Source organism: Sapajus apella, unplaced genomic scaffold (genome assembly GCF_009761245.1).
Source record: "Sapajus apella isolate SASKATOON/1434 unplaced genomic scaffold, GSC_monkey_1.0 scaffold5, whole genome shotgun sequence".
In the NCBI taxonomy this organism is placed as follows: Eukaryota; Metazoa; Chordata; class Mammalia; order Primates; family Cebidae; genus Sapajus; species Sapajus apella.
The window spans coordinates 28,150,565-28,176,711 of NW_022436945.1; the positions used below are offsets into that span (position 1 = coordinate 28,150,565).

General features: G+C 40.1%; 1 protein-coding gene across 5 annotated transcripts; it reads right to left on the minus strand.

The window, feature by feature from the left end:
• Window positions 1-257: 257 nt before the first annotated feature.
• Window positions 258-25,327, minus strand: TLR6 (toll like receptor 6). 5 transcript variants are annotated; one of them, XM_032273911.1, is made up of 2 exons: window positions 25,190-25,327; window positions 258-4,611 (listed from the first exon to the last, which is right to left on the minus strand). In XM_032273911.1, the coding sequence occupies exon 2, from the start codon at window positions 4,545-4,547 to the stop codon at window positions 2,157-2,159; it is 2,391 nt and encodes a 796-aa protein (XP_032129802.1). In that variant the 5' UTR covers window positions 4,548-4,611; window positions 25,190-25,327; the 3' UTR covers window positions 258-2,156. The 5 variants fall into 5 exon arrangements, with proteins under 5 accessions (XP_032129802.1, XP_032129798.1, XP_032129807.1 ...); XM_032273907.1 differs by having other exon boundaries at window positions 25,148-25,318; XM_032273916.1 differs by lacking the exon at window positions 25,190-25,327 and adding an exon at window positions 25,024-25,046.
• Window positions 25,328-26,147: the final 820 nt, after the last annotated feature.

Here is a 26,147-nt window from a genome sequence, read left to right on the forward strand (position 1 = left end):
AGCTGGAACTACAGGTGCATACCATCACACCCAGCTAATTTTTGTATTTTTAGTAGAGATGGAGTTTCACCATGTTGGCTGGGCTGGTGTCAAACTCCTGACCTCAAGTGATCCGCCTGCCTCAGCCTCCCACAGTGCTGGGATTACAGGTGTGATCCACTGTGCCTGGCCAAAACCAGTTAATGGAATGAGTTAAGTCCAGAAAGCAAGGGCTTCATTCTTCTCTAACCACTGCCTTACAACAAAGTTCTGTTGGATCTCCTTCCATCATCACTCCTGACTCTTGGGCAGGTACCATAAATTTTAGTGACAAATCTCATTTTACTCATTGCACCTCTATTTAAGGGATTAAAATGTCCAGTCCAGTCCAATTTAACAGCAGTGTCACACCTCATTCAAAATTCCGCTTGGCCTTTCTTACAGTGAAATGAAGCAGGAATGTAATCGGTTTCTTTATTCTTTCTCCACTGTCTCTGTCTTCTCTATATTCTAGGTTCCCATGTCATTGCAAAGGAAGAGAGTATTACACAAAGAAGAGTGGATCTTCCTGTAGTTAACTATTGAATAAGGCAGACAGGCTAACATGTTCCTGCCTGCTAACATGGCAGAGTCCATATGCTGGCTTTTTCACAGGGCACATGTGTCAGTTATTGGAAGGCCTTGAGTGTACCCCACATTGCACAGTTCCATGATGCAGTGGCACATTATCTAGCTGATCTCTTGCAGCAACCTCCACCCTGAACCCCTCTTCTGTCCAACCCCATGTCCTCTTACTGCTATAGTCTCTTTGCGCAACATGCCGCCCTATTGGCTGACATCCCATCATGACAACGCAAGCCCAGCTACTCTTCCATAGTCAAAGCCATATGAAGAAATTCACATACTCTTACCATGCCAATAACGGAAGGGCAGGTTGCTATCACTGCTTCTCTTCTCTCATCCTGCCATTTTGGGTTGCCCAAGCCAAACTTTCACCTTCTGAATTTCCCAGGTGGGAAGCACTCATATTCATTCAACAAATATTTATCAAGCACTTGCATTTGCCAAGCACTGTTTACCAGTTTTTGTGTTGCCAGTGCCCACCCTCATCCCAAACTCCAGCATTCATGAAGCTCTTCCGAGAGCTCTCAAGCCACCCCCATCTGCTGCACTGAACCAGCATGCTACTGTTAATCTGCAAGCTTTCAGTCTTGGAGTGGGATTCCAGGCTACCTTCTACCATGCTTAGAGCCCCTCACACTTGTCTTTGCAAGAAATTCAAAGCAATCTCCCTCTTAATCTAGAACCTCCACTTAATGACTCTTTAATCACTCTTTTGACGCTAGTCTTCTAGAGATGGATAGGATGGACTGAGAGTCATTGGTCTCTTTCTGATCTTTTTATAAGTCTAGGCCGGCTGTGTCTAGTATCATGTGGGTGCATTTACTGTCTTTTGTCAGCTTTGAGGCTTCAGCCAGAATTCTGAGACAACCAGAAAAGTCCCATTCAATATCTAGTTACAAATATATTTGGCCCTGAGTTTTCTTGGAAAGTATATAAATCCACGTCTTTCACCTCAACAGCTTATGACTAAGTCCATATTTTCCTTTACATACCTACACTATTATGTCATGAGACCTCATTGGTTAATTATATATTTGTGTAGCAGGATAAAATATTAAATAAGCTATTACACATATGTGAAACAAAAGACTTTTTTATATGTCATAGCTGATCTCATTTTTTCCCCAAGCCCCAAAGTTGAAGAAAATAATGACGCTGACCCAGAGACCAATAGGATTCACAGGGCACTCTAAGGGCCAGAGCATATGATGCTGAAGTTGACTGTTTTCTTGCAGCCATGAAGCCATATAAACTGTTGCTCACACAGAATCCATTTGGAAAAGGAACTGAAAAACTGAACATTTACTCAAAAGAGACTGTTTCAATTTGAAACATAATGATTAAACCAAAAGAGACTGGGCTGTCTGTCACTGGCAAGTTGAGTACCACCTCACCCCCTAGCCTAATTCCCCAGATGAAACATTGTTTTTTTGTTAAGTCTTTCCTGAAGGCATGAGGATAATGGAGACACCTCCAGACAGTTACTTAGAACTGTACTGTTCACATAATTCAAGTAAATAATGGTTTCTTAGATTGGATTTCCTTAATTTTTTTTAAGATTTCACATCATTGTTTTCAGTGACTAGTGTTAATTTTATATGAAAAGCGGCTCTAATGTTAGCCCAAAAAAGCCCACGTTTGCTTTTCTCCTTGGGCCATTCCAAATAAGTCCGCTGTGTCATGAGAGCCCTCAGCTTGTGGTACTTGTTGGGAATGCTGTTCTGTGGAATGGGTTCCAGCAAGATGAGGATTAGGTTATTAGATCCTTCATGGAAGAGATTGTGGTGGGCAAAGTAGAGTTCATAATGGCACCACTCGCTCTGGACAAAGTTGGGAGACAAGACAAAGATGGACTTGTAACTCTTCTCAATGCAGTTGATGATGTTTTCCACAATGCTCTTGCCAGGAACAAAGTTTCTCTCATGGAGACAAATCTGCATACCTTCTTTCTCTAGGTTTGGTAATAATTCACGCTTCACCCAGAAAGAATCGTGCCCACTATATGAAATAAAAGCATGAAACTGAAGATTTCTTTGGAGTTCTTCTAAGGGTACATTCCTGGCCCTGTGTCGGGTCTGGGTCCACTGGCACACCATCCTAAGATACCAGGGCAGATCCAAATAGATGCAGAGGGAGGTCATAGTCACAGCCAACACCAGCATGGTGGCCCCAATGGTGACGATCAGCAGAGTTATGTTGCAGGATAATTCAGACATGTGAAAGTCCTCCAGTGGGGTTCCTCTATAACCATCTGGGTAGTCACACTTATAAGAATCAGGCCAGCCCTCTATCACTTCACTTGATACTTGGCCTATATTTTTGACAAATTCTCTTAGATCACAGGTACAGTGAAATGGATTGTTCCCTGCTTTTACTGACTTCATCTTCTGGCAGCTCTGGAAGAAATCAGTTGATGGGTGGGAAACTGAATTGTGATCAATGATCAATACAGAAAGCCTGCTAAAGCTGCCACATCCAGGAAGGTCAGTTAAATAATTGAAAGCAACATTGAGTTCCTGCAAAGCTTCCAGTTTTATGACTTGTTTAGGAATGCTCTTTATTTTATTGCTGTGAAGATCAAGTACCTTGATCCTGGGAGGTAAACATCTGAAAACAGAGTCAGTAAGTATATTTGAAGACAAATTTAACACCACTATACTCTCAACCCAAGTGCAGTTTTCCTCATGTCTACCAGATTCCAAAGAATTCCAGCTAACATCCAATATTTCCAAAGATGGCATATCCTTAGTCATGAGACCTACTTTGAAAAGGTCTTTTAATCCATTCTTTCGTAAGATAAGTGTCTCCAATTTAACTAACGTGGAACATTTTTCAAAAATACTATCTGTGAAAACATTCTGGGTAAAGTTCAAAAACTTGAATGTGCTTGGTGCATGAGGACACAGCATGTGTATAAATGGTGTATCCGAAATGGTTAACATCATAATGTTCATCTCGGAAAACACTGTGTACAATGCTGTCTGCGAATAAAGAAAAACTTGGTTTGTGATATGTTCTATTTTCAATGCTTTCAATGTCGTTTTAGAATAAGTAAAATATTCTTTGTGAATGCTTTCAATTATTGTTAAATTGTAAATATTGAGATATTCCACAGGTTTGGGCCAAAGGTATTGAAAGACTCTAACCAGGCATTTCCAAGTTGTTTCCATGTGGTTGAGGGTAAAATTCAGTAAGTTTGGACCTCGGGTGAGTTCTGATAAAAAATTAATGAAAACTTGACAGTTGTCATCATTCAATTTAATATTAGTCAGTTGTAGGCACCCTAGAGTATTAACTGATATACTCACTTGGATAGAGAATAAACTGTTTGGGTGAAAAACAAGGTGAAGTGTTTTTGCATTCAGAACTTGTAGACTTTCTTTCTCATTTTCTTTCACATAATAATTTCTTAAATCCAGAAGGATATAACTTAGATGCAAGTGAGCAACTGGCAGCAAATCTAATCTTTGTAACTTCATAGCACTCAATCCCAAGAAATTCAGTTGCGACAAGTTGCCAAATTCCTTACAAATGGGCAGGGCCTTGAAGTCATTGAATGAGAGATCTAAATGCCTGAAACTCACAATAGGATGGCAAGAGATGTTTTGCAACTGATTATGAGATAAATCCAAGTATTCCAAATCCTGATTGAACTTGAAGACACTGAAATCAAGTAGCTGGATTCTGTTATGGGAAAGTATCAAAACTTTCAACTCTGACAGAAAGCTCACGTCAGAAACCTGAAGCTCAGATATGTAGTTCTGAGACATATCTAAGACTTTGGTTTTCAGCGGTAGGTCTTTTGGAACTTGAGTAAGGCCTCTTTTTGACTTGTCTACTGCAAATTCACTTTCATCGGAGAACTGGATGATGGTTCCAACTATTATGATCATAAGGCCAACAAAACAGGAGCTTTTCACAATAGGTTCATTGTCTTTGGTCATGATGTTGCAGTGGCTATCCTAAAGGGTTGTTATTCTTCAGAGTATCTTGATATGAGTCCAAATTCTAGAAATATAATATACACTGAGATTAATAAAGATCAGATGGTTACTTTGAAAATTCTACTTACTAACCATGAAACCTAAATGATTTATTCATTCACTAGCAGAGTCATTTCTGTCCATATAATTTTTTTTTTTTTTTTGAGATGGAGTCTCGCTTTTGTGGCCCAGGCTGGAGTGCACTGGCCCAATCTCAGCTCACTGCAACCTTTGCCTCCTGGGTTCAAGCGATTCTCGTGCCTCAGCCTCTCAAGTAGCTGGGACTACAGGTGTGTGTCACCACGTCGGCTAATTATTTTGTATTTTTAGTAGAGACGGAGTTTCACCATGTTAACCAGGATGGTCTCAATCTCCTCACCTCGTGATCCACCCACCTCAGCCTCCCAAAGTGCTGGGATTACAGGTGTGAGCCACCGCTCCTGGCCATCCCCATAATTTAATGATGCTTTTTATTACCAGTTGTATAGCTTGCTCATGCCAGAAGGAGCAATACAGGCCTTATTATCAAAGAATTGTGGTTGTGTGTTTTGACCTGTCTGGTTGCTGCCTGAGGGAGTCACACTCGGGGGTTTGCCTTTGTTTTGCACACCTTATAACTTTCTTAGGGCTGGAGCAACCTCCTGGGTGGTGTTCGTTGTAAACATTTAAAGGCAAATATACTCCTGAGCAAGGGCTAACAGGGGGAGCAAGCAGCGGACACGCCCAAAACCCTGGAAAATATGCAAAGATATATGGGAGAAAAAAGGCTTTGGAAATCTCTGTATATACCAGGGAGTCTAGAAGTTCACCAAGGTGCCCAAGCCTGGATACATGCTCAGAAGAGACCTGAGAAAATCCTCAACTTTCACCCCTGGCTGATCTCTAGCTTCCATGCATGCAGAAAGTGAAGGCTAAGGTGGAGTTGTGAATAGCCTGGCTAAGCATTAAGAAAGTGCTCCAACACAGCCAATCTGCAAAGATCAGGGGAGTTTTTGGTTTTGCTTTTGGTATTTTGTTTTGTTTTTGTTTTTGCTCCAGATGTTTAAAGAAATCTCAAGTCACTAGCTGACCACTAAGCTAACTGGACAGAGAATTTAATAGCCACACATGACAAAGAATAGTCTTTATAAAAAATATTTAGAAAAGTAATTAAACAAGCAACTACAAGCCACAAGAAGCAACAATACACTCTGGGAAAGGGAAGGCAGGCACACCTGTAATCCTGGAACTTGGGGAAGGCAAGGCAGGCGGATCGCTTGGGCCAAGAGTTCAAAGCCAGTCTGGGCAACATGGCGAAACTCCATCTCTACAAAAAATACAAAAATTAGCTGGACATGGTGGCATGTGCCTAAAGTCCCAGCTACTTGGGAGGCTGAGTTGGGAGGATTGTTTGGGGCTGGGGAAGTTGAGGCTGCAATGAGCCATGATCACACCATTGTACTTCAACCTGGGTGACAGAATGAGACCCTGTCAAAACAAAACAAACAAAAAAAAACACCCTCTGGGAAAAGGGGACAGAATTTGATTTCTAGAGCTACCTCATTCTAGTGTTTAAAATGTCTGGAAAAAAAAAAGAATCACTAGCCCCCAGATTTGCCAGTGGACTTGCTCTGGATTTTGCCCTGAAGTTACACAAACTGCAAAAGGCAAATGGAAAGAGATTGTTGTATTTTTGATTGTGTAACTTGGTATTAAAGGAATCTCTAATTTATTTGCTTTTAAAGAATTAGCCATGCAAAGAAACAAGAAAGTACTGTTCATTCACAGGGGGAAAAAAATTAAAAGAACAAAGTCAGATAACTGACATTAGCTAACATTAAGACTTACTACAAAGCTACAGTAATCAAGGCAGTGTGGTTTTGGTGAAAGAATGTACAAATAGATCAAATGACCAGAATACAGAGCTTAGAAATAGACCCACTCAAAAATAATCAACTGCTGTTTGAAAAAGGAGCAAAGGCAACTTAGTGGTGAATGGATAGCATTTTCAACAAATGCTGCTAGAGAAAGTAGACCCCCACATGAAGAAGAAGGAGAAGGAGAAGAAGAAGAGGAAGAGGAAAAAGGAGGAGGAGGAGGAGGAAGTTAGACACAGATCTTACAGTTTTCACAAAAATTAGCTCAAAATTAAACATAGACATAAATGTAAAATGCAAAACTATGAAAATTCTAGAAGATAGCATAGGAGAAAATCTAGGTGACTTTGGCTTGGGTGATGACTTTTTAGATACCACATCAAAAACATAATCCAAGAAAGAAAACACTGTTAAGTTGGACTTCATTAAAGTTAAAATGTTTGCTTTGCAAAAGAAATTGCAAGATAGTGAAAAGACAAACCACAGACTGAGAGAAGATATTTGCAAAACACATAGATGATAGGGACTTGTATCCAAAATATGCAAAGAACTTTTGAGCTCCACAATAATAAAACAAACAACCTAGTTTTTAAATGGGCACAAAAATCGAAACAGACACCTCACCAAAGAAGATCTACAAAGAGCAAATACACATATAGATAGCTATTCAACATCATATGTCATCAGGGTATTGCAGATTAAAACAGCAATGAAATTACACTACACTTATGAGAATGGGTAAAATACAAAAACAACATCAAATGTTGGTGAGGATGTGGAGCAACAAGAACTCTCTTTCACTGTTGGTGGGGATGCAAAATTGTGCAGGCACTATGGAAGGCAGTTTGATAGTTCCTTATAAAACTAAGCATAGTCTTACCATATGATCCAACAAATCACATTCCTGGGTATTTAACCAAAATAACTGAAAATTTATGTCCACATAAAAGCCTATACATGGATGTTTATAGAAGCTTTATTCATAACTGCCAAACATTGGTAGCAACAAGATATCCCTCAATAGGTAAAAAGATGAACAAACTGGTACATTCACACGATAAAAATATTATTCAACAATTAAAAAATGAGCTGGAGAAGCTATCAAATGGCTGAATAGAGGCGCCTAGCACCCACCCCCTCTGCAAAGAACTAAAACAGTGAGCAGATAATCACACATTAAATGAGCATCTAAGAGAAAACACTGGAATTCAGTAGGGAAGTGACAGTGGACCTCTGAGGCATGGAAGAAAAGGGAAGGGAAGCAGCCTAGCTGGGACTAGCTCTGAACCAGGAGGAAGTCCCCATTCCAGGGAAAGGATAACTGAGAGATCTTCAGAGGTCCCCATTTCCACTATAGACTCCTGTAATCCTAGCCATGAGCTAGCACCTTGGCCCTCACAGGCCTTGAGACTTCTGAAATCTATGCAATGGCATTTGTTTCACAATGGGACTTCGTATTGGGTCCCACATCACCCATGCCCTGAGATCCAAACAGCCTCAACATAGTGCTATTTTAAGAGTCCAGCCTTCACCATACACATCCTGTTCTGGGGCCCAACAACCCTGAATCTCCATACTCCTGAAGCCCTACTGATACTCTCCTACATCCACCTAGAGGGCTACAGTATTGTAATGCCAGCTAAACCCAGCAGTGCAGCTAGGTCCCCAGCACTCTAGCCCATGCAATGCCCTACATCCCAGGAAACAGGAAGCACAGTGCACCTAGTGGCTCTCCTTGGGACAAAGGGAGTCAAAGTATGCATGCCCCAGAGCCTAAGAGCTACCCGCCCAGGGCCACTGACAATTACAGCAACCCCACCTTCCCTAGCAGCAGGACCAACACACACCTACACATGCCTTCAAGGGGCCTGAGGACAGGTCCACCATGTGCTGTACTGCTAGTGCCTGACTGACATTGCCATGGCCAACACTCATCCACGCATGCCACATGGGGTCCTGCGGACTGGCTTGTCCAGCCTGCTGCTGCCACTGCTGCTGCCTGTGTATGCCACTTGGGGGCCACAGGGTTGGCCCACTTTTTCTACTGCTACAGTGGATGCCACACAAATTGTGCAAGGGCCCAAGAACTTGCCTTCCCATTTGGTCCATTACTGCCACTGCAAGTATCCAAATAAATCTCCTGGAGGCTGAAGGACCTCCTGCCTGGACCCATCACCACCAGTGCCCACATACATCACTCAGGGGCCTGAGGACTGGCAAGCCCAGTCCACTGCTGCCATCACTGGTGCTTGAATACAGGCCTGCCTGGTGTCCCCATCTGAATTCCACAAAACTTTTAACAAACAGTTAATACCAATTTTTCTCAAACTATTCAAAAAAATTGAAGGAATTCCTAACTCATTCTACAAAGCCAGCATTTTTCTGATACAAAAACCAGACAAGGACTGGCTGTGGTGGCTCACACCTGTAATCCCAGCACTTTGAGAGACTGAGGCAGGCAAATCACCTAGGGTCAGGAGTTTGAGACCAGCCTGGGCAACTGAGTGAGACTCAGTCTCAAAAAAAAAAAAGAAAAGAAAAGGAAAGAAGGAAGGAAGGAAGGAAGGAAGGAAGGAAGACAAGATAAAAGAAAAAGAAAATAAATCAAGAAAGCAGTCCTATCTGCATAGTTACAAGACAATTACAATACCTAGGAATAAGCTTAATCAAGAAGGCAAAAGATCCCTACAACAGAAACTACAAAATACTGATGAAAGAAATTGAGAACACTAAAAAATTGAAAGGCATCCCATGTTCATGGATTGGAAGAATTAATATTGTTAAAATGACTTCACCACTCAAAGCAATCTACAGATCCAATGCAATCCCATCAAAATACCAATGATATTATTTACAGAAATATAAAAAATAATCTCAACATTTGTATGGAACCACAAAACACCCCAAATAGCCAAATCAATACTGAGGAAAAAGGATAAAGCTGAAGGCATCACATTACTTGACTTCAAAAGATATTACAAAGAAAAACTAGCAAGGTATTGGTACAAAAACAGATACACAGACTAAGAAAACAGAATACACAACTCAGAAATTAATCCACGTATTTACAGCCAATCAATTTTCAACAAAGGTGCCAACAATATGTAATTGGGGAAAGGCTACTCTCTTCAATAAATGGTGCTGGCTTCACATTCTTTCATATGTATAAGAATGAAACTAGACCCCTATTTCTCACCATATACAAAAATCAACTCAAAATGGATTAAAGACTTAAATGTAAGACTTAAAAGTATAAAACTACTAGGAGAAAGCAGAAGAAATGCTTTAGGACATTGGTCTAGGTAAAGATTTTATGGCTAGATTTCAAAAGTACAGGCAACGAAAACATAAATAGACAAATGGGACAATATTAAACTGAAGAACTTCCACACAGCAAAAGAAACAATCAATAGAGTGAAGAGATAGCAGGGTTAAATGAGTGAAAATGTTTGCAAACTAATCATTCAATAGAGACTGATAACTACAATATACAAGGAACTCAAACAACTCAACAGCAAAAAAAAAAAAAAAAAACCCTATGAAAAAGTAGACGAAAGATTTGAATAGACATTTCTCAAAAGAAGATATACAAATGGCCAACAGGTATATGAAAAAAAATGGTCACCATGAATCATCAGGGAAGAGCAAATCAAAACCACAATGAGATATCATCTCATTCTAGTTTAAATGGCTATCATCAAAAAGACAATAAATAACAAATCCTGGTGAGAATTAAGAGAAAAAGGAACTCTTATATGCTGTTGGTGGGAACGCAATTAGTACAGCCATTATGGAGAACAGTATGGAGGTGTTTCAAAAAACTAAAAATAGAACAAACATACAATCCAGCAACCCCATTTTTGGATGTTTATCATAAAAAATGGAATTCAGTATATCAAAGGGATACCTGCACCTCCATGTTGATTGCAGCACTATCCACAATAGCCAAAATATGGAATCAACCTAAGTGTCCATCAACAGATGAATGAATAAAGAAAATGTGATATATATGCACAATGGAATACCATTCAGCCATTAAAAATTATTAAATCCTGTCGTTTGCAGCAATATGGACAAACTTGGAGGTCATTACATTAGCAAAACAAGCCAGGGACAGAAAGACAAATATTGCATGTTCTCACTCACCTGTGGGAGCTAAAATACTCATCTCAGAAAGTTAGAGAGTAGAAGAATAGTTACCAGAGACTAAGAGGTGACTGAGGGAATGAAGAAAGATTGATTAATGGATAAAAACATAGAGTTAGATAAAAAGAATAAGTTCTAGTGTTCAATAACACAGTAGGGTGACTATAGCTAACATTAATTTATTGTATATTTCAAAACAGCTAGAAGAGAAGATCTGAAATGTTCCCCCCTACAAACAAAAAAAGATAAATGTTTGAGATGGTAGATATCCTAAATACCCTGATTTGACACACTGTATGCATGTATCAAAATATTATAGTTACCCCCATAAATATGTACAATTAGTTTGTGGGGAAGGAAAGATGAGAGAGAGAGAGAGAGAGAGAGAAGAAAAGAAAGAGAAAGAAAGGAATGAAGGAAAGAAGGAAGGAAGGAAAGAAGGAAGGAAGAGAGAGAGAGAAAGAAAGAAAGAAAGAAAGAAAGAAAGAAAGAAAGAAAGAAAGAAGGAAGGAAGGAAGGAAGGAAGGAAGGAAAGAAAGGGAAAGAAAGGAAGGAAAGAAAGGAAGGAAAGAAGGAGGGAAGGAAGGAAGGAAGGAAGGAAGGACGGACGGAAGGAAGGAAGGAAGAAGGGAGGGAGGGAGGGAGGGAAGGAAGGAGGGAAGGAAGGAAGGAAGAAAGAGAGGGAGGAGGCAGGAAGGAAGGAAGGGTAGGAAGGAAAGAACAGAGGAAGGGAAGAAGGGAGGGAGGGAAGGAGGGAAACAGAGAGAGAAAGAAAGAAAGAAGGAAAGAGACAGGAAGGGAGGGAAGGAGGGAGAGAGGGATGGAGAGAGGGGAAGAAAGGAAGGAAGGGAGGGAAGGAGGGAGAGAGGGATGGAGGGAGGGGAAGAAAGGAAGGAAGGGATGGAAGGAATGAAGGAGAGAAAGAAAGAGAGGAAAGAGAGAAGAAAGAAAAAAGAAAGAGAGAAAAAGGAAAGAAGGGAGGGAGGGAGGGAGGGAAGGAAAGGAAAGGAGGGAGACATAGAAGATCCTTAAATCCATTTTGCTAGGTGAAAGAAGTCAGTCTGAAAAAGCTAAATAGTATTTTATTTCAACTATATGATATTCTGGGAAAGGCAAAACTAAATAGACAATTTTAAAAACTGCTCTAAAACATAAAGTTTATTAATTAAAAAAAATTAATAGAAATGGGTATTCTGCCAAAATGGCTGAATAGGAACAGCTCCAGAGCATAGTTCCCAGTGAGAGAGACACAGAAGGCATGTGATCTCCACATTTCCAACCAAGGTACCACATTCATTTCAATGGGACTGGTTGGACCGTGGGTGTAGCCCTAGGAGGGCAAACCGAGGCAGGCAGGGGCACTGCCCTACCCGGGAAGTGCAACTGATCAGAGGATCGGGGACTTAGCCCCATCCCAGCACTCGGGTTCAGATACTGTGCTTCTCCCATGGCCTCTGCAACTCACAGAGCAGGAGATCCCTGCTGGGCTGAAAAGTGCCACGAGTTACCTGCACAGATCTGAGCAGCAGCTCTGGCCAGCACCTCGGGTTGTCAGCACAGATCTGGGTGGATGTTTTGACTAGCACCAAGAGCACCTGCAGGACAGAGATACCTGCTCCCCAGAAAGAGGGGGAGCTGAAAGCAGGGAGACAGGTGATATGGCTGGGCAGGTCCCACTCCCACAAAGACCAGCAAACTGAAACCCTCTCTCTTGAATTTCGCAGCCAGCACATCAGTTCAAGCTCCACCCCAGACAATGGGGCTCAGTGGAGGGAAGGGTGTCCACTATTGCTGAGGCGGGTCTAAACCTACCTGTGTAAACAAAAGCTAGAGGAAGCCTACGCAGCAGCTAGACTGAGTCCATGTCAGCCCAGCAGTGCCTCTCCAGGCAGACAAGGGACAGACTGCCTCCTTAAGTGACTCCCTGACCCCTGTATAACCAAAAAGATGCCTCATACAGGAAAGCTCTGGCTGACACCTGGCAGGTACCCTTCTGGGACAAAGCTACCAGAGGAAAGATCAGGCAGCCATCATTGCTGTTCTGCAATCCCCACGGGTGATTCCCAGGCAAGGAAGATCTGAAGTGGACCACCAGCAGTCCTATAGCAGAGGGACCTGACTGTTAGAAGGAAAACTAAAAAACAAAAAGAAATAGCTTCAACATCAACAGAAAGGATATCCACTCAGATCCCAACTGAAATCACCAACTTCAAAGATCAAAGGTAGATAAATTCATGAAGATGGGAAGAAACCAGCGCAAAAAGAATGAAACCATCAAAGACCAGAACACCTCTCCTCCTCCAAGGGATCACAACACCTCACCAGCAAGGGAACAAAACAGAATGGAGAATGAGTTTCACAAATTGACAGAAGCAGGCTTCAGAAGGTGGGTAATAACAAACTTCTCTGAGCTAAAGGAACATGTTCTAACCCAATGCAAAGAAACTAAAAACTTGAAAAAAGGTTAGGCAAAATGCTAACTAGAATAACCAGCTTAGAGAAGAACATAAATGACTTGATGAGCTGAAAAACACAACACAAGAACTTCACAAAGCATACACAAATCTCAATAGCTAAATCGATCAAGCAGAAGAAAGGATAACAAAGATTGAAGATCAACTCAATCAAATAAAATGAGAAGGGAAGATGAGAGAAAAAGCGTGAAAAGAAATAAACAAAGCCTCCAAGAAATATGGGATTATGTGAAAAGACCTAATATACGCTTGATTGGTGTGCCTAAATGTGATGGGGATAATGAATCCAAGCTGGAAAACACTCTTCAGGATATCATACAGGAAAATTTCCACAACTTAGCAAAGCAGGCCAACATTCAAATCCAGGAAATGCAGAGAATGCCACAAATATGTTCCTCAAAAAGAGCAACCCCAAGACACATAATCATCAGATTCACCAGGGTTGAAATGAAGGAAAAAATGCTAAGGGCAGCCAGAAAGAAAGGACAGGTCACCCACAAATTGAAGCCCATCAGACTCACAGTGGATCTCTCAGCAGAAACCCTATAAGCCAGAAGAGAGTGGGAGCCAGTATTCAACATCCATAAAGAAAAGAACTTTCAACCCAGAATTTCATATCCAGCCAAACTAAGCTTCATAAGTGAAGGAGAAATAAAATCATTTATGGACAAGCAATTGCTGAGAGATTTCATCACCACTAGACCGGCCTTATAAGAGCTACTGAAGGAAGCACTAATCAAGAAAAGGAACAACCAGTACCATCCACTTCAAAAACGTACCAAATGGTAAAGACCAATGATACAATCAAGAAACTGTGTCAACAAAATGGCAGGATCAAATTCAGACATAACAACATTAAGATTAAATGTAAATGGCCTAAATACCCCAATCAAAAGACACAGACTGGCAAACTGGATTAAAAAGTCAAGACCCAGCAGTGTGCTGTATTTAGGAGACCCATCTCATGAGCAAAGACACACATAGACTCAAAATAAAGGGATGGAAGAAGATTTACCAAGCAAATGGAGAGCAAAAAAAAAAAAAAAAGCAGGGGTTGCAATCCCCGTCTCTGATAAAACAGACTTTAAACCAACAAAGATCAAAATAGACAAAAAGGACATTACATAATGGTAAAAGGATCAATGCAATAAAAAGAACTCATGCTCTGTAATCCCAGCACTTTGGGATGATGCCTGCCTGTAGTCCCAGCTACTTGGGAGGCTGAAGTGGAGGATGGTTTGAGCTCAGGAGGCAGAGGTGGTTGCAGTGAGCAGGAATTAAAAAGAAAGACAAAGAGAGAAAACATTGAACTTTCTCAATAAATAAAGAGAAGTTCTTTTTGTCCATCTGCATTTGTGACAGATAAAATTTCTCAAGCTCTCAGCTCTCTAGGCTACTATATATGTGGTGGTGACCCAACACAGTTTTTGATCAATTGTATCAAAAGACTTAGGTTGTCCATCATGGTTTGATGGTGTGGGTGGCAGCAGTTATATAAGTCATTTATTTGTGAGTATGGTTCATCTGTTCATGAGTGTTTACCATGCCACTGTCCTTAGCATATCTAAGTGTTCATATTTGCAAAAATATGTATGTCATTATTGTCTATTTTATTGCATAAAGTGACTATTGTCATGTTTTCATATGTTTCATTTCAAAAATGTAAATGAATGTCTTTTAAAGAATCTTTAAATTTATTTTTTTCAGAATCATATTTTCAGGATTTCAATCTTCCAGGATCAACATTCAGGATTATGGCACTTGGGATTGTGTCTTTCAGGATTCTGACCCAAACCTGACTTTCAGGATTCTGTTCCCAACCCAATTTGGTCAAGGTGACATCAAAAGAAAAGGAAGGGGAGGACGGTGGTTGGCAGGACATTGAGGCCTGGCCAGGAGGTGGATCTGCCTACAGCGTGATGGCCAAAGCCCTATGGAAGATGAGGGAATCAATCCATTTGGGAGGGCAAATAAGGATTGGAATGAGGCTACATTTATATCTTAAGGAGGAACTACCTACTCACTCCACCTTCATGAATTGGACCTGACCAAAACTAGCTATAAGTGGCCTGGCAGAAATGATATCACCATTCATGGAGGCACTGAGAAAATGTAATTAACACAGGCCAAACTGGGCATTTGTGTCTTGCTGGGGGCTGGTAGCAGGCACACAAGCCCACAGATCCCATGTTGGTGACTGGGAAAAGGGGTGGGACTAAAATTATTCTAAAGGGAAAGCAAGGAGACAGTCTCAGAAACTCAGACATATGCTCAGGAGTTTACTCCCTCCAGGCTCTGATCTGCACAGAAAAGCATCTGTGAGCCCCCACAGGGAGCAAAAGCCAGCATGCCTCTGTGTACCAGCACACAAGGCCACACAAGTCTCCATGGCCACCCAGTTCCCACAGTGGCATCCTGACCACCCATCCTCAGGACCCAATCGCTTTCCAAAGGCCCCCATCTCCTAATACCATTGTGTTGGTAATTAGGTTTCAGCATATGAATTTTGGAGAGACACAAACATTCAGACCATAGCAATGACTCATATACTGTGCTCTTTTTAATCCCAGGCGTGTTTTCAGTCATAGGATCTCATTGTTGACACAATTCCTCTTACAATGGGTATTTTTCCAACCTACATTAGACCACAAGCAACAAATTTAGAGAGACAGGATTCAGCACATGATTATCTGAAAACATCAAGTTCCAACAGCTAACACACTGACAAAATGAAATAAAGTTTGTCAGGCTAAAGCTGCTGTATGGAAGAGACAACTACTTCCTCAGGGCCCAGAAGGCATCACTGCATTACAACAGATTATAAACATTGATGTTCATGACCATGATGCTGAGCAAACAAGAAAAGATTACCTGGCTAAGGCATGGAGGCAGGTGCGCGAGCCCGCAGACCCCATCCATGATCATGACTGAGACAAAGGATTGAAACTGTTAGGGGGGCTCAGAGCCTTTTCAGGCCCTGTTCTGCACAGGAAAGCATCTATGAGTTCCTGGGGGGACAAAAGCAGTCACCAACATTTTTAAAGTAGGCCTCTGAGCTGCAGGAATAACTGAGAGTAGATTACCAAAATAAGCACTGCTCATCGCTCAGTTCTATTTACAAAGGACCCACTTTTCACCATCAGGGGATATACTGGAAATGGTAAAACAGTCAAGAGATGAGTCCTTTATTTACAAAGGATCCACTTTTCATCATCAGAGGATATATTGGAAATTGTAAAACAAGCAAGAGATGAGTAGAGTTTCAACCAACCATTCTTTGGAAGAGGGAAAACTCTGAGTTAGGGAACTTTTATTACAGAACAGCACATGCTTAAAAGCTCTTCACTGACCCACATAACTTTCCCAACTGCCCATCAGAACACCCGCTGAGACACACATACATTTGAAAATCCACTTTACCACTGAAAACAAAGAAACACAGAAACGTAACGGCAGGATCCAGGAGCAGCTTCACTCATGAAAAAGTAACCAGAGCTGTGTTAGGGCAAACCTGCCACATTCAAGCTTTGTCTCAGGAAAATAGACTCCCTGATGAAACACTGGAAGAAATTTTGTCCCTCTCTCTGTTTGTCTCTGATTCAAACACTGAGTATGAGCTTCAACTGGTACTTAACGAGTAACTAGGCAGTGTCCCTTTTACCCCAATGGTACTGATATGAGTGGATCAGCACACAGAGCTTTCCTTTCATCAACTGCCACACTCCATTCTCCCCAGACTTTGCATTTAGCGATGGATGCTACCAGGTAAGAGCTGGACATGGGGCAGGGAACCACTTTAGGGAGCACACTGCCTTCTGAGATGTGTAACTCAGATAATGATACTTAATATGGGCAGCAAGTGGAATACTGCTAGCTGTGTTCATTGGGAATTGCAGTTTGTATACACAATACTCCACTTGGTCAAAGTACTAGAGAATTGGGCAATGACAGAAGAAGCTACTAATTTATACTGGTTATATGATCCAAACAAATAGCTCACAATGAAGATATAACAGATAAGAACACTTAGGCAGCAAATAATATTGCATCAAAATTTACAAAGTAAAAAATGTTACAAAACACATGGAGACATTGTGAATATAAGTATTTAGCATATTTATCTGGGTCATTGTTAGATCAAGTAGCAAAAAATAAATATGTGAAAATTTGAATGAGTTAATTAGTAAAGGATTTAATGGAGACATAAACTGTACCCTACAAAAAGAGAATATCATGTATCTAATTCCCTAGAGTTCATGGAGCATTTACTAAAATCAATAGTTTTTTAGGTCAAATATATAAATCTTAAATTAAATTTCCCCAAACAGAAATTGTAAAAGTCATATTTCTGACTATAAAAGAAACTTTAAAATCACACTTAAAAGTGTTCTAAGAGGCTGGGTGTGGTGACTCACACCTGTAATCCCAGCACTTTGGGAGGCTGAGGTAGGTGGATCTCCTGAAGTAAGGAGTTGGCCAGCCTGGCAAACATGGTGAAACCCCATCTCTACTAAACATACAAAAAAAAAAAATTAGCCAGGCATGGTGGTACACACCAATAGTCCCAGCTACTTGGGAAGCTAAGGCAGGAGAATCACTTGAACCCGGGAGGCAGAGGTTGCAGTGAGCCAAGATTGTGCCACTGCACTCCAGCCTGGGTGACAAAACCACATTTTCAAATTAAAAAATTAAAAATTATGATAGACAAAAGGGTGGTTTGTATATGTTCCAGCTTTCTCTTCTTGCCTTAAATTCCTGAAATGACCAAATATTTTAAAAAATATTAAGTTATATCTATATCTATTACAGTTAGAGCTATATCAATGAATTGATCAATAGATAGATAGATCCATAACACACTAAAAGGCAAGGGGACCCTTAGGGGACTGAAACCGAGAAGTCTCTGAAATCCAGAATCGGATTCACCTATGATAGAATGCTGGCCTCCCAAAGATGTCTACTTTCTAATTCCCAGACTTGGTGAATATGGTATGTTACATGGCAAAGGAAAGTTAATGTTGCAGATAAAATTATAGTTGCTAATCAGCTGATCATAAAATAGGAAGATTATCCTGAATTATTTGGATGGCCCCAGTATAATCACAAGTATCCTTTAAAGTGGAAGAGGAAGGCAGAAGAGGATGCCAGGGTGACGGGATATGAGAAGAGCTTGGCCCACCCTTGCTGGCTCTGAAGATAAAGGAAAGGGAACATGAGTCAAGAAATGGGAGCAGCCTCTAGAAGTCTGAGAAGGCAAGTACCTGGATTTCTCTTAGAGTCTCCGGAAAGAATGCAGCCTTGCCAATCCCTTGATTTTAGCCCAACAAGATCTGTGTCACACTCCTACCCTACAGAACCGTAAGATAATAAATGTATATTGCTTTAAGCCACAGTTTGTGGTAATTTGTTACAGCATCAGTAGAAAATTAGTAGAGGCTGGGGCCAGGTGCAGTGATTCACCTCTGTAATCCCAGCACTTTGGGAGGCCAAGGTGACTGGATCAGCTGAGGTCAGGAGTTCAAGACCAGCCTGCCCCACATGGTGAAACCCTGTCTCCACTAAAAATAAAACAAAATTAGCTGGGTGTGGTGCTGGTCACCTGTAGTCCCAGTTACTCAGGAGGAGAATCACTTGAACCCAGAAGGTGGAGGTTGCAGTGAGCTGAGATTATGCTGCAACACTCCAGCCTGTGCCACAGAGCAAGAGTCCGTCTCAAAAAAAAAAAAAAAGAAGAAGAAAGAAAAAAGGAAATTAGTAGAGACTGGTTTGATCCACAATCCCAACAAGCAGGCTATGAAAATAGATCAACAGCACGTTCACAGGAAGCCTTAAACAGAGTTTGGGTTGCACAAGCAAGAAGCATGACACTGCAGAAAGCAAATGCCATAACAGAAAGGAGCCAAACTCAAGATATGAAAAAAGTTAACACCCAACAAACAGAAATAAAAGAGCAGAATAGGCATTTATAATAGCCTCAGAAAGAGGCAAGATTCTTCTAAAAATAGAGTAAGAATCATGGAAATTAAAGACAATTATCAAAATGGAAAACTCATTGGATGAGTTGAGTTGCAAATGGCACCACTAATGAGAAAATTAATGATAGAGATGACCAAGAAGAATTTTCCAAAACTCAGCACAGGAGGCCAAAGAGATAGAAAACATATTAAAAGACATGGAAGACAGATCCATATCTGAATTCCCAGAGGATGGAGAGTTTAAAAAGAAATTGACTCCAAAATCATAAGATACAAGGAGGATTATTTAGCAAAAGAAAGTAGTAAAATTCAGTGCTAAGTACCAAAAAAGTATTTATGACAAAACTCTTCATAAAAATCTCATGCTAAAAACTGCCAATGATAACAAGTGAATTGGCTGAACGTGGGCTAAGGAGGGAGAGAGTGTGCTAAAACCATGTAAGACACTTGCCTGATTGAAAGGAAGCTAGAGATGCCAATTAACTCCTGATATTGTTAGAAAAATATTCATACGTATATATATTATAAAATTAAGAGTAATTATGAGAAAATACAAATGAAAGGAATAAATGTCAGTCATTTGTGGGGAAGGGATAGAGCTCAGAATAAAGAAACCCCAATCAATCTAGCTGTGTCCTGAAGAAATAACACAATGAGTAATTAGGATGTTTCTGGAATTGTAGAAGTGGTCTATCATTAACAAGTCTTTAACAATAATTCACACGCGTAGGTCAAACAAGAAAAATAGATAAGCATCCCAAAAAGGTGAAAAACTTGCTTGATCAACTTCAGTCCTCATCTTTGATTAAAAATACAACTTTAAACTAGATAATTTAAAAGATACTTTGAAAACTTGATAAAGAATACCTCAGGCCAGGAATGGTGGCTCACGCCTGTGATCCCAACACTTTGGGAGGCCAAGGCAGGTGGATCACAAGGACAAGAGACCAAGACCATCCTGGCTAACACAGTGAAACCCCATCTCTACTAAAAATACAAAAATTAGCTGGGCATGGTGGCACGCGCCTGTAGTCTCAGCTACTCAGGAGGCTGAGGCAGGAGAATGGCTTGAACCCGGGAGGCCAAGGTTGCAGTGAGCCAAGATTGTACCACTGCACTCCAGCCTGGTGACAGAGCGAGCCTCCGTTTCCAAAATAAAGAATACCTCAAATACCTAACTTTGATCAATATCCCACCCCAAGGCATTCCTGCTAAAGTCAACATCAAGAGTGCACACATAACTTTGGGAGGCTGAGGTGGGCGGATGACGAGGTCAAGAGATCAAAAACATCCTGGCCAACATAGTGAAACCCCGTCTCTACTAAAACATAAAAAATTAGCTGGGCGTGGTGGCACGCATCTGTAGTCCCAGCTACTCGGGAGGCTGAGGCAGGAGAATTGCTTGAACCCGGGAGGCGGAGATTGCAGTGAGCGGAGATCTCGCCACTGCACTCCAGCCTGGTGCCTGGCAACAGAACGAGACTCTGTCTCAAAAAAAAGAAAAAAAAAAAAGAGGGCACACATGGCTATTTCTAGCCACTGCAATACAGAATAAAAAATAACAAGAAGAAACATTGAAACGAAGAAAGAGAATCATTATTGTTTTCAGAAGATAAGATTGTCAATGTGGAAAACCAAACAAAAGTCACTGAAAAAGTGTTAGCACAAGTAAAAGAATACAATAAAGCGGCTGGCACAAAACAAACTATTATCATTATTATTTTCTTAAACACTTTTTTTTAAGAGATGGGGTTTTGTTCCACTGGCCAGGCTGGAGTGCAGTGGCACAATCCTAGCTTAAGGTCCTGGGCTCGTGCCATCCTCTCACCTCAGCCCCCCACGGAGCTGGGATTACAGGTACAAGCCACTGCTCCTGGTAAAAATAAATTCTATCTTGAAAAAAAACCCTCAATTTTCCGAAAATAGAAGGTTGTCAAATGAATTTTAGATTCGCTGTATAATTAAATAGTACTATGTAGCCTTTAAAAATAATAAAAATAGAATTGCATGAAAAAATTTTCACTTTATGTAAGTGACATAAAGCAGTTTATTTAAAAAGTACCAAAGTAAATATGTACCTATGCATGTAGAAAAATTAATAAGATACATGCCGAGATACAAACAGTGATTATCTTTGCACAGTAAGATCACAATGGAATTTTATTTTCCTCTTAGTTTTTATTTAGATTTTTCAAACTTTCAGCATTTGAAATTAAGTTTACTATATTATTTACTGAATATTTACCAAAAAATAAATTGCCAATAAAATGAATAGTGTCCAATCTCACAAAAAATAAAACTGCATATTAAAACAAAAAAGCACATAACATCTAGAGGAAACTCATGATCTTGGATTAGATCTCAGTTAAGACAGACTTGCTATAAAACATATTTAGTAACAGGAGGAGAGGCAGATTCCATGACAGCCCAGCCACTAGATGCTATTAAGAAATACATTTTAATTTTTGATAATGTTATTTGGCTATTTTAGGAAAACATAATTTTTTTAGAGATAGAGAATAAATTATTTAGAATAGGTTTCCAGAATGCCTGTAATTTTTACTGTAAGATATTTAAGCATAAAAAGATAAAGGGAGTCAAAGGAGGATTCTTGTTTCTTCAAAGATGTTTTAAAAGGCAAGATTTTATTTTCACCTATCAAACCAGGAAAATTGAAAAATATAATATCCAGGTTGGTAGGTGGAAACTAAAATAAGAACCCTCACTTACTACTTAGGTAGAAATAAAAAATTATTCCAACCTTTCTAAAGGGCAATTTGGTAATTTATATAAATATCTTAAAAATATACCTCCCTTTATTTTAGCAATTCCACTACAAGGAATTTTCTAAAGAAATAGTCAAAAATGCACACAAAAGATATGACTATAAGAATACGCATGACATAATAAAATATTGAAAAAATCAGAATCTCCAGTGTAGAAAATGGTTAAATCAGTTATACATAAATAATATGCAGCCTCAAATATTGTACTTTGAATAAATGATAATGTTAAATGAATACAGTAATACACAATTATATATGTAGTAGGACTCTAATTTTGCAAAATATGATTAAAACATGACATACATAAAGTCTAGAGGACAAAAAATGTGATGAAATATGTCAAATACTAATAGTAGTTCTCTGAATCTCTGAATTATAGATGAGTTTAATTTTCTTTCTTATACTTTCAAATCCTTAAAATGTCTCACTATGAACATATTTTATAATCCATAAATGTTATCTTAAGACAATCTAATAGTTGTCTTTATAGCTGTGTAAAAATATTTTATATTTTATCCTTACAGAAACATGCAGGCTGGCCGCAATGACTCACACCTGTAATCCCAGCACTTTGGGAGGCCGAGGCGGGATCACGAAGTCAAGAGATTGAGACCATCCTAGCCAATGTGGTGAAATCCGGTCTCTACTAAAAACACAAAAATTAGTCGGGCCTGGCGGCACACGTCTGTAAATCCCAGCTACTCAGGAGGCTGAGGCAGGAGAATCACTTGAACTTCACAGGAGGCGAAGGTTGCAGTGAGCGGACATAGCACCACTGCGCTCCAGCCTCGCAACAGAGTGAGACTCAAAAGAAAGAAAGAAAGAAAAAGAAACATGGTTGTTTTATTTGGAATATTAAAATATAAAGACAGAGAACTTTCAGATAATAGTAGATAACTGACATTCACAGATGAGGACCCACCCTACAGGTCCCTGGCACCCAGACCCACGGTGTCTGGGTTCATGGGACTGAAATTCAGCCACCAGGTGGAAAAGCTGATCAGCTGTCCTTACAGCACCCTGCCACAAACACGCAATATTCCTCCAGGGGCGTTCATATTCTGAGGCAGTTCCTAGCGTATACACTAAATGAACAAAACAGTAACTTTTACATTTATGGGAGATAAAGAGAGGAAACATGGGAAGATGAGAGTGGAAGATTAGAGAGTTCATAGTTTTTTTAAAGAAAGTAAAAAGAGATAAACAGGTAAAAGCCATTTATTTTTTAAATGCATCAAATGAAAAGGGTGAGGTAAAAGATGAAAAAATTATATTTCAGAAAAAAAGTAGACAAGACCTATGAAAATTAAAACTACAAAAAAAGAAGCCATCAGAAAACAGAATTAAGTGAGATAAGTAGAGGAAAGATCACATAATCAACAAATAGACAAGAGAAACATTGTTTCATTTGTCAAACTTAAGGTGAGGGACCTGGAGGAATGCAATTGCTAGACTGTGCCAGATTCAAGGTTGTGAAGGGCTTGGTCGCGGCCACTTCCTCCATTTAATAAATGTCTATTCAAAGCCTATTTTTCTGCCAGAGCCATGCTAGGCATTAGGCACTGGGGATATAAATATGAATAGGACTGACATAATTCCTGCTTTCGAAAAGCTTATGAATTAGTGGCAGACAGACCAGCAAACTATTGCAGCACCATGCGACAAGGGTGATCAAACACACGTCGGCTATAAAAACATATCATACATAGGTGCCGTATCAGTGGTATATATAAAATACTATTAAATGTTTCTGAAAACAATAAAGAAGAAAAGAGAACATTGACTAGACCAAAGCAGAAGAAATAAATGAGTTAGTTTTCTTTTTTTTCCCCCCCATTTATTTATTTTATTGCATTTTAGGTTTTGGGGTACATGTGAAGAACATGCAAGATTGTTGCATAGGTACACACGTGGCAGTGTGATTTGCTGCCTTCCTCCCCATCACCTACATCTGGCATCTCTCCCCTTGCTATCCCTCCCCAACTCCCCACCCCCCACCGTCCCTCCCCTATTTCCCCCCAACTGACCCCAGTGTGTAGTGCTCCCCTCCCTGTGTCCATGTGCTCTCATTGTTCAACACCCGCCTATGAGTGAGAACATGCAGTGTTTTTCTTAATTATCACAAGTGCTAGCTGTTTTCTATCTTTTCAAGACAGCTGTAAAGACACCGCTTTTTATCTGCTTGTGAAATTCAAAGGACATTTGCAACATCTGCGAAAAGAAACCACTTCAAACCATTCTGCAAAAGGACCGGCAAAAGGAAACATTACCTATTTCCTATACAATGGTTAGCAAACTTGCTTATTTGGAAGCACCTGTGCCATAATGTGAAAAAACCACAGAAATATTTTTACTTACCAAGGTCTCTTTTTCAGAAGAAGAGAAAGTAACTTGTAAATGCGCGGAAACACAACGGGAAATGCTTGACAAATACAAGTCCTTAGTTTAAAGTTAAGCACAGTAAAGCGATACCTTAGAAACAGATTGGTGCCATCTGTTGGCCCATACTGGAATTACTCCCACCTGTGTATTTCCCTTTCACAGGTCAGGAGGTATATGACTTAGCAGCTTTTTCTGGGCTACAGACTAAACCAGCAATCAACTTTTCTAATTCATGTGAGGAAGCAACTTACAAACATTTCAATGTGAAGATAAATATTTTTCTAAGGTAACATGTCTCTGTAAGAGTTTGCAGCCTGGATATTACATTTGTTACCCGAGTGGAAAGTTGTTTTAAACAGCCTGTTTTCTAATATCACCATATTTAACATTTCAAGAACAATTGCAATTACCATTATCATGTGATTTTGAGCATTATTTTAGCTGAATGGGATACTTTAAAATAAAATAAGTATAGCTCTACAATTTGGGGTTTGTTTGTTTTTTTTTTAAATCAACTTCTAAGGAAAGTTTACTGATTGATACATATTTATGGCTGCATATTTATGGCTACATATTTAGCCATATCTAGGAGGAATCACACCCACATTCTGATCAACATTTGGTGTTATTAAATGCTTTAGATTTTAATTTATGAATAATAAATAACACTGAAATCCTGCAGGACTAATTTAAAAATCAATTTTCTAAAGACCATTTAGAAGAATTTCAGAATGACATCAACAAAAGTTGATTACCAGAGTGTCTGGTTAAGCAGAGACTTCTGGTGGCCAGTAAACCCTTTTCCCCAGACTTCTCACCGAACTGAAGTTCTGCAAAGAACAGACAGCATCAGCGAAACAATCATTCTATAATTAATCTCACTGTCTGGAACAATCTCATCGTTATTAAAAATAAAAAATAAAAAACAAGTTAAAACCTTACAATTTGGCTAATGACAAAGTTGGACATCTCAGTAAGAATCACTTCTGCTTTCAGGAGGAAGAGAAAGGCCAGCTTCTTATGATTCATCCTTACTCATCAAACATAACAGGAAGTCTCCTCAGGCCTGGGGAGGCTCAGTAAGGAGTGGATGGGTCTCTGCTCCACTGGCAAAAGGAGACAGACAGCTAGAAAACAGCAGGTATCTGTGACCCTGGGAAACCAGATTTGCAAAACAAGCCAAGGAAAGGGGCTGGGTGTGGCTTTGAGGGAATTTCAAGTAACCGTAGACTAAAATCTTAAGAAAACACACAACCTTCACTGCAGATCTGGGCACACTGACGTGTATCTTTAGGAGATTGCATCACAACACCAACGTTTGTGAACAAGGAGACTATTTTGTCAAGGCTGTCATAGCTCAGAAATGTCTGCAAGAGGATGACAAAAACAAAAATCAAGTAATAGGGAAGACGGCAATGACAGTTAAGCAAACAAAGAAACAGTACTGGGCCGAACTCTCGACTTGGCCACTTACTGTGAGGCTTGGGACAAGTTCCTTAACCTCCCTTTATGCATCCACAAAATGGGAGTACTTTTAGGAAAGATGATGAATTTAAAGGGGCCGGAGTAGTGACTGATACAGAAGAGAAGTCCTAATAGTAAGGAGTTTGGAATTCTATGTAAGTCATATGCTTTTTTGTATACTGAGGGGTAAAGATTTCAGGACATACTATGAAGTGAAGAAAATCAAGGTGCAGGCCAGGTGTGGTGGCTCATGCCTGTAATCTTAGCACTTGGGAGGCCGAGGCAGGAGGATCACCGAAGGTCAGGAGTTCCAGATCAGCTTGGACAACATGGTGAAACCCTGTCTCTACTAAAAGTAGAAAAATTAGCTGAGCATCATGGTGGACACCTGTAATCCCAGCTACTCGGGAGGCTGAGGCAGGAGAATTGGGAGGCAAAGGTTGCAGTGAGTGGACAGTGCTCCACTGCACTGCAGCCT

Bases quoted from the DNA above. Each gene is read 5' to 3' on its own strand.
- TLR6 (XM_032273911.1), bottom strand. From the start codon at position 4,547: ATGACCAAAGACAATGAACCTATTGTGAAAAGCTCCTGTTTTGTTGGC.